Below are 9,453 nucleotides of genomic sequence, written 5' to 3' on the forward strand. Positions count from 1 at the left end.
TTCAGATCTCTGTACTGGGATGAATGTGTGACATTGTTCTGCTATCTGTCCATCACCTGTTGTTTTTTTCCCCACTAAATTCAGCATGCATGGTCTTTTATTTGCCTGCTGAAAGTGTTGAGGGGAGTAAACAATTCAAGATTATACTTACAATGTAGTCATGCTTAAAAGACCACAGACTCCAAATTTCCGTTTATGAATTTTATTAAAATGCCCAAAATAATTGAATATAAACGCACCTGAAAATCAGAGAATATAGGTACATGAAAATCAATACATAGCTAAGTCTACAAATATAATTAATTCGGCATAAATGGCATAATGTGATGAACTCCAAAATCTAAATGCAACACAGAATTGAAGCTGAGTCCAATTCCTTTTTCATGAGGAAGGAAAGCAACATCTATGTTTTCCCACATTGCTCTCACTGGGGGTCCTGCCTATTTCCCTTATATCATACCCCAAAGGTGTCAGCACGTGTTGACTTCCTAAGAAGCACTCACTTCAAATGGGTTTGATGGCTTTAGGCTAAGGAGCTCGCTCTAAAATTCTCCTTCTCCTCGGAAAAATGCAAGAGTCTACTTACTCTTTTCCTGCGCATCATACAAAAAAAAACAAAGTTCAGCCCCCCAATGTGTCACATGATGAACTGTTTCACTTGCAATATTTCTCAGTAGATTTCCATAGAAGCTTTAATTAAGTTCTTCTTGTCTTCCAGTGGCCTTGGGTTTCAGATAGGCCAGGCATGGAAGGCATCCTCCCTTCTCGCCTTTCAGTCTTCTTCAAAGACATTCGGGGTATCTCCATAAATCTAAGACTAAGGAGGTTGAATTCCTGCAGCTGCAGTAGGATGACAACATACTGTCTTTGCATACAAACATTATTCTTTTAATTATTTCTTGAGCAACCAAGGAGATTTGAAACCAACAACATTCTGTAATTCTGGGCCTACAGTGCAGGCAGCTTAAACGACACACAGAGACATTATGCGGATATAATGTCATCTTGCACATTATGCATATAGGAATTATAATTGTCTCTAATACATGTAAAATCCTGCTTGATTGTGTACACTATATTTCCATTCTTATATAGCGTGAATAAATGCATCTTTATTAACATAAAACACTGCAAATTATGAAAATATATGTTAGTGTGTTTAAACCATGAGTATAATGCACCCATACAATTTAGAGTGGTGTAAGCGCTCTATCAATAGCCTTAGTTAGGAAGGCAGAAATGTACAGCAGAAGTGCCAAAGTCATACAAGCAGAATCTGATACCAAACAGAATGAAGTTGTCAACAGTTAATACAGGCTCACGTACTACTAAGAACAGAATACAACCAAAAGGACAAAGGTAAAGAAAAACTCAGAGTCCGCACTAAAGACATTATGCAATGTTTTAGGTGCAATAGTGAATCTCACCTTGATAATATTATGTTTTGTCTTGCTTTGAAACAAAAATGTTCACTTTGTGGCATGATAGGACATTTTACGAAAGTATGCAGAAAAAAACTGAAACAAAAAGTAAAATGTGTTGAAGATGGTGATTATAGTGAAGAAGACGCAGATTTGCCTTCCTCACTTACCAGTGAAAATTTCATTCTTAATATTAAAGATGGGATAGGAGACCATGGGCCCGATGTAGGTAAACGCGATTTTCCGATTTCAAAATACCGAGGCGGGCCGAATCGGTATTCTGAAATCGGAAAACGAGATGTAGGAAAAAAATACCGATTGAAAACCGATTCGGTCGGCATCGGTAATGAGATTCGGTACGTTCCGATTCAGCTCGGTCCGAATCGGAATTTACCGAATCGGCCAACAACGAATCGGAAAACACCGAATCGGCTACCACCGAATCGGATATTTCCGATTCGGCGAATACCGATTCGGTAAAAGCCGATTCGGTAAAAACCGATTCGGCAATCATAGACCCATGGCGAAAAAGCCCATAGGAATGCATTGCATGAACCGAATCGGCTTTTACCGATTCGGATAATACCGATTCGGATTTTACCGAATCGGATTTTACCGAATCGGTAAAAGCCGAATCGGCAATAGGCGATTCAGCCAATGAGGTGGCTCCCCCTCCCCCACCCAAACAGGGAGTGGCAACCCTGGCAGGTGCAGCCAATTAAGAAGTTTCTAGAAGTTTCTGGAAAGCCTGCCTGAGCCCAACACACAGTTAGCAGCAGTGGGAGAAGGAGGTTGCAGACTGAGCAGGAGCAGGAGAATATGGCAGATCAGGCAGGAAGCCAGAAGTCCTCCCAAAAGAGGAAGCCCAAATTCACCACCACAGAACTTCAGGTGCTGGTTGAGGAGGTGGTGAGGGTGCACCGCCAGCTCTTTGGCAAGCTGTCCCTCAACGTGCCAGACAGCACCAAGAGGAGATTGTGGGCCGACATCGCCCAGAAGGTCAATGCTGCTGGAGTCACCCCCAGGTCCATTGAGGAACTTAAGAAAAGGTTTTATGACCTCCGCAGCCTCACGAAGAGGAAGCTGGCCGACCTCCAAAGGCAGGCTGGACACACCGGAGGAGGCAAGAACCCGGCGCCACCCCTCACCGAGCTGGAGGAAATTGTCTCCAGCACCATCGAGAGGGCGAGCATCGTAGGGATCGGGACCCTGGACAGCACTGCGATGGCCACAGCTACAGGTAAGAAGCATGCGCATCATGACACACCCTACCAGACACCTCCCCATTAGACACAATGCATAGGCAAACACCAGCACTGTACTGTCACCAACATACAAGAGACAAGCATCATGGTACATGTAGTCAGCAGAAGTTAGCCAAATATGTCAGTGCAGAATCACAAGACAGGAAACAGTGTGACACGGTGTAAGGAGATGCAAGGACATGTGGAATGCCATAATTGTACTGACTGTAATACATCGGCACTCAGTTTACAAATGCTTCTTTGTACCTAGGGGCACCATCAGGCAGCACCACTGTGGCAGCAGAGGGAGCTTCGACTTCAAATACTGCAGTGGCAGGGCCGAGCACCAGCCAGCCTGGCCAGGAGGAGGAGGATGAGGATGAGGAAGGAGACACCCCAGGGCTTGGAATGGAGGGAGTCCTGGTGATTGATTTCCAGGCAGTGCACTCCCCAGTACTGCCCAGCTCACCCCCCTTGCAATTTTCACCATACAACTCCCCTACAAGGCAGACCATTCCGCCGACAACAGCTCCTGCCACAACCGTGGCCTTGCCACCCGTCCAACCTGTCGTGGGAGCAGGGGCTCCGGGACCGGCCAGCACCACACCACCACCAGTGGCACCCCAGCCCACTCAGCAGGCCGGAGGCAGCAGTGCCAGACGCCGTGCCACCACCACCACCACTGCTGCACCAGCACGGGAGGGCAGTGTGTTCCTGGGCCTGGAGGGCCAGATGGTAAAAATCCAGCGCCAACAGGCCAAATCCACCATGGCCTGCCAACGCCAGCTCCTGCAGCACAACCTGCAGATGGGGGAGTTGGTGAAGGGGTTCCAGGCTGTTGTGGACAGCAACAAGGAGGTGGCAGCAGGGTTGGGCAGGCTGACCACTGCCATCACCCACTCCTCTGCCAGGCAGGAGGAGCATGAGGTTGCGCGCAGGAGGGATGCCCGGGTGCTCAACCGGGCCATGGCCCGCCTTGCAGCGGCGACCGCACAGCTGTGCCATCGCAGCTCAAATCAGGAATCGGCACTCAGTCAGCATACAGCTGAGCTGACTAGGGGGATGGCCAGGATCACCACGGCCATGGAGGCCATGTTAATATCAAACGCCGCCTCCAATCCTGCCCTGGACCTGGGTGATGCTGGAGACAGCAGCAGCCGCAGCAGCCCGGCCAGCGCTGCTTCAGAGCCAAGGAGGAGCACCAGGCGATCCGCTGATGCTGCTGGCCATTCGGAGGGGGCCGAGGGACACCCCAGTGGGTCTGGAAAGCGGGCCAAAAAATAGGCTGGCAAGGGGGGATGAGCACACCAGAACCCTGGACTTTATTTTCGTTAACAATCTCCATTATTTGATGCACATCAGTGCTGTAACTGTGGTGCATCATTATTAAAACTTTTTTTTTCCAAGCAACATTTAGCTGTCTTTGCATCTGTACTCAGTCAGAAATAGTTCTCAGTGATCTCCTCACGTCTGTATCTGCCATCACATGGCGTACACACCCCAGCTGGCTGTGTCAGTGGCACAGCTTCGTCGTCGTCATAGTCCTCGTAGTCAGACAACTCCACCTCAGTGCCCTTCTTGACCGCAAGGTTGTGTAACATTGCACATACAGCTATGATCTTGCAGCAGGTGATGGGGGTATACTGCCTTGCACCTCCACTCTTGTGCAGGCATCTGAATCTACTTTTCCAGATGCCAAAGGTCCGTTCAACAACATTCCTGGTGCGTATGTGGGCCCGGTTATACCTCCTTTGGCTGGGTGTGGAGGGGTTGAGGTAGGGGGTGAGTATGAATGAGCGGAGGGCATATGCACTGTCGCCTGGAAGAGAAAGGGGTCACATTAGACACATGCATACATGTATTACACCTACCTACTATGTGTTATGGGGGTCTGATGATGTGGCTCACCTAGGAGGTATCCTTCTCCAAAATCGCCAGCCATCAGCCGTGCATATATGCCGCTCTGTTGGAATATATATGAGTCATGGGTACTTCCTGGAAATTTTGCTACCAGGTCTGTGATGGTGCACTTGGCATTGCAGATCACCTGCACGTTGATGGTGTGTGTAGATTTCCGATTGCGGTATATGTATTCGGTGTCCGCTGGTGGGCAAATCGGAATATGCGTGCCATCTATGCAACCGATGACTTGGGGAAAGTGTGCCATCTGGTAGAAGTCCGCTTTGGTTTGTAGCAGTTCTGCGTGGGTTGCAGGGAATGAGATGTATTGGTCCATCCTGTCTATCATGGCGTCAAGGAATATGTGGAAGAACCTTGACAGGCTGCTCTGGCTCACCCCTCCTGCTGCTGCTACTCCACTTTGATAGCTGCCAGACGCTACCAGGTGTAGGCTGCATAGCACCTGGACGTGCGCAGGGATGGCGTGTGCCCTTGGGGTGTGGTGGTCCAAGTATGGCTTAAGGTCCCTGATGAGCTCAAGTATGGTGTCAGAGTCCAGCCTGTATCTCTGTAGGATCTCAGCCTCAGTGAGCATGAACAGGGTTATCCTCTGTCTGTACACCTGTTCATTTCTTAGCCATTCCCTCTGTCCTTCCTGCTGTAGCCGTAGCCGCCTCGCAATGACATAGAAAGCTGCCATCCTGCAAGTTGCAATGCATTTTGGGACTGTTTATATGGGTTGGAGTTGGTTACCACCTGATTGCAATCCATGGTAAATACCGAGTAAATTCTACCGATTTTGAGCCGATTTCGGTGTTTCTGTGCCTCCCTACATCTCCCCAACTGTCGGAATCGGGGAATTTCCCGATCGGAGATTCATACGAATCGGCATGTTTTCCGATTCGGATCATGTCCGAATCGGTATTTGTTCCGATTCGGTACATGGACCGAATCGGTGATTTTCCGAATCGGTGTCACTAACGAATCGGTAGTAGGACCGATTCGGTGATTTTCCGAATCGGTGTCACTAACGAATCGGTAGTAGGACCGAATCGGTGATTTTCCGAATCGGTGTCACTAACGAATCGGTAGTAGGACCGAATCGGTGATTTTCCGATTCGGTGTCACTAACGAATCGGTACATGGACCGATTCGGTCTTTGTAACCGAATCGGTGTTTTTCCGATTCGTTACATATCCGATTTTCGGTATGTACGTATCGGATTCTTTCACATTCGGTACACATTCCGAATCGGTTTTCTATCCGATTCGTTCTGTTTTTGGGTCCCTACATCTCGATGGCTGTTTACCGATCGGTAAGGGCAAAAAATCGGTATTTTCGGCCGATACCGATCGGTAAAGCCCTACCTACATCGGGCCCCATATCCTTAATGTTAAAAATGTATATGAGAAAAAAACACTTTGTGACATGATAATTGGTGGTGTGGATTTTTTAATTTATGCTGACTCTTGTTCTCCCTACACCATCATCAATGAAAATGTTCGGAATACTTTGTTCTCAGGAAATTGGGTTCAGATCTGGAAGAACCAGCTATTTCTCCTGAAGGGTATTCTAGGGAAAGGATTGATTTATTAGGTTTCATCATTTAATTTATAGATTCAAGAACGTGAAAGTCTAGGCAAATTGTACATTTCTAAAAAATGACCTTCAGTTCGAGGTTGGTTTGATCAGGGTGAACTTGGTATGTTGCTTGACCTCTGAACCTGTTATGGTTTTAGAAGAAGGTGAAGTTAATGGAAAGGATATGTTTAAAAAGTTTCCGAGAGTATTTAATGACAACATCGGTAAATGATAAAGTTTTGAACACAATGTTGTTCATAAAAAAGATGCTTGTTCTACATTTTTTACAGCTACGAACAAACCCATTACTGTCAGGAGGGAGGTGGAAAAGGAACTGGATCAGTTGGTCCCTGAGGATATTATAGAAAAAACGGAATCCTCTGAATGGTTTTCTCCGGTTGTCATTGCGTTCTAATGGTAATATTCTTCTATGCATAGATTTAAGATATCTTAATAACAATAATCTCATTAATCAGTTTCTGTTACCTCGCATTTCTGAAATACTGGCCTCTGTAAAAGGTGCCAATTTTTTTTCAACAAAAGACTTATCTGAAGCATACCAGCACATTGTTTCACACAAGGACTGCAAGAAATGTACTGCATTTATCACTTCAGTGGGGTGTAATCAATACAATGGAATGCCTTTTGGCCCAGTGTCAGCTGCAGCTGTCTTTCAAAGACGAATGCATTCATTATTTAGCCAACTTGATAATGTACAATGCTTTCAAGATGACATTCTTTCGTATGGTAAGAATTAAGAAGAACATGCTTTGATTCTTAGCAAAGTATTCGAAATTCTAGACATGAGGGGCCTTACTGTGAAGTTTTCCAAGTGTAAGTTTGCAAAAAATTCTGTAACAGGTTACATGTTTTGCTTGGATGGTTTGAAACTAGTTGAGGCAATACTTCTGTTCCTGCACCCAAAAGCAAAGATGACATATGATCATTTCTTGGTCAAACAGAATTTTATGCCAAGTACAATAAGAATTTCTTTTATGAAGTGGTTCAAATCTTGCAACTTTTAGAGTACGAATCCAAGTTCAACTGGTGTAGTGAATGAGAGAGGGAATTTAAGGATGTGAAATCTGCCATTGCTTAAGTCACAACTTCATCTGGTTTTGACCCAATCTGCATAGTGTGATCTCCACTGATGCCAGTTCAAAAGGTTTGGGTGCAGTAATGTCCCAGAAGCAAGAGGGTTTTGGGGAAGCCATCATTGCTTATGCTTCCAGATCACTCACTGCTGCTGAAGAAACGTTTTCAGGAATAGAAAGTGAAACTTTAGCTTGTTTGTGGGATCTAGAGCACTTCTGAGCTTTTGTTTGGGGCAAGCAGTGTGATATCAGAAGGGATCAAAAGCATTTAGTTAATCTCCTCACCAATGATGGCATGATTAAAGCTTCAGCACGTATCGCGAGAATGTTAATGAGACTTCAAGATTTTATTTATAAAATCTTTTATGTTCCAGGCAAGGATAATGTCTCAGCAGATTTCCTCTCAAGGATGCCTTTAAAAATAAAGGAGAACATAGCTAATGTTTGGGATGATTTTCATATTGCCCTGGTAAACAATGAGGGAATTCCTTTCATTCAAAAACAGGTTTGGTTAGATGCATACACCAAAGATGCTACAGTACAAAAAGCCTTGTCTTTTATCACTAATGGATGGCCCAGTAAAAATCTTTTTAAGTCCAGATTTAAGATGTTTTTTAGAGGTGCGTAATGCATTATCTTCGGCTAATGGTATTCTGTTTAGAGGTGATGATGTTGTTCCTCCTTTTGAGTTAGGAAATTCTATTGTCAAACTTTGTCATGATGGCCACTGTGGCATCGTTAGGACTAAACAATCAGTTAAAAATGGTTTTTGGTGGCCTGGTTTGGACATACTGGTTGTACGTACTGTTAGGGATTGTGTGATTTGTGCCAACGCTAACACGTCTCTCAAGACTTTGAGACCCAACATGCGCACTCATTGTATCCTGGTCCATGGGAAACTATTGCTGTAGACATTATTGGTCCTGTAGACAATGATTCCAAGTATGTTATTACTGCCATAGATGTTTTTTCAAGATGGCCCATTGTCAAGATTGTGGACAAGCTTGAAACTGATGCTGTTTTGTCCTTTTTAGACACCATTTTCTTGGAAGAAGGAATACCTACTCAGATTATCACAGACAATGGTGTACAATATGTATCTCCTAAAGCAAATGAGTATTTCAATAGGTTAGGTGTGAAACATCACACTACATCTTTGTATAATCCCAGCGAAAACAGCATGATTACATGTTTTAACAGGGTGCTCAAAGGTGCTGTTCAATCTGCCAGTATGAAAGATGATAACTGGTGATTACGTGTTCACAAAACTGTTTGGATGCATTGCATCCCTCTTAATGATATGACTTAAGAATACACGTCAATATCCAGCATTCTTTTACACTGCAGGGAATCCCAATGCAGTTGTTAAAATGGCCGCATTGTGATTCCGCATACCTTTACTCCGCAAGCCGGAACTACGACTTGCAGAGGGGGGATGCTGCAAGTTGGAAAAGTATAATTCACTATTCCAGCCCCAGTGAGTGCGGACACTAGGGAAGGTGTTGGATTTAAAATCCAACACCTACCACTCCTCGGCAAGTCGTTGTTCCGACTTGCGGAGTAAAGGTATGCAGAATCACAACGCGGTCGTTATAATGAACGCGTTGTGATTCCATGCGTGGTAAAAGATTACTTGTAAACGTCCATCACCATGACGAAATGTACCCCTTTGGAAATTATGAGGGGAGGAGTTGTTAGAACAAAAAGAAATCCTGCATGGCTAGTAGAGAGTAGTACTTCCAACTTGGATTTGGAGGGTGTGAAACAGAGGATCAAGGAGGACAATCATGAAATGTATAAGTCTGTATATGATTGTAAGCAATGCTCTAAATAAACACCAATGTTGAGGTTGGCATGCTCATCAAGGTCAAGAACCATGGAGGGTACAAAAAGGTGTTACTAAATTTTAAGGTCCTTTTGAGGTAACAAAAGTTTTAAAAACTGCGGTCAAATTAAGTGATGGTAAGGTTTGGAATCTAAATCATATTGCTATGCTCAGAGGAGACAAAGATGTTTATGTAAAAACTTCTCCCAGTGTTCAGAATAATAGTTGAGACAACATGGTCACTCTATGTGAGGATATGGAGGTAAAGAACTCACCTGTCAATACGACTCCAGTTGAACGCATGGTCTCCAGCAGCTGCTCCACTGAGGAAGTCCGGACTGACTCAAAACTGTTAGGCAAAAGAATCAGGAAGAAACCTGCATGGATGT

The 9,453-nt window shown here is 44.8% G+C and overlaps 1 protein-coding gene across 1 annotated transcript; it reads left to right on the plus strand.

Annotated features, from left to right (window-relative positions):
* The first annotated feature begins 2,063 nt into the window (after positions 1 to 2,063).
* LOC147747390 (uncharacterized) lies at positions 2,064 to 4,075 on the plus strand. Its single transcript, XM_086936266.1, has 2 exons — positions 2,064 to 2,661; positions 2,937 to 4,075. The coding sequence occupies exons 1-2, from the start codon at positions 2,241 to 2,243 to the stop codon at positions 3,947 to 3,949; spliced, it is 1,434 nt and encodes a 477-aa protein (XP_086792392.1). The 5' UTR covers positions 2,064 to 2,240; the 3' UTR covers positions 3,950 to 4,075.
* Positions 4,076 to 9,453: the final 5,378 nt, after the last annotated feature.

This window comes from Lissotriton vulgaris, chromosome 1_1 (assembly GCF_964263255.1).
Source record: "Lissotriton vulgaris chromosome 1_1, aLisVul1.2, whole genome shotgun sequence".
In the NCBI taxonomy this organism is placed as follows: domain Eukaryota; kingdom Metazoa; phylum Chordata; class Amphibia; order Caudata; family Salamandridae; genus Lissotriton; species Lissotriton vulgaris.

Coding starts and splice junctions, on each gene's coding strand:
- LOC147747390 (XM_086936266.1), top strand. CDS start 2,241: ATGGCAGATCAGGCAGGAAGCCAGAAGTCCTCCCAAAAGAGGAAGCCC. Junction 2,662..2,936: donor TGCGATGGCCACAGCTACAG/GTAAGAAGCATG, acceptor CTTTGTACCTAG/GGGCACCATCAGGCAGCACC.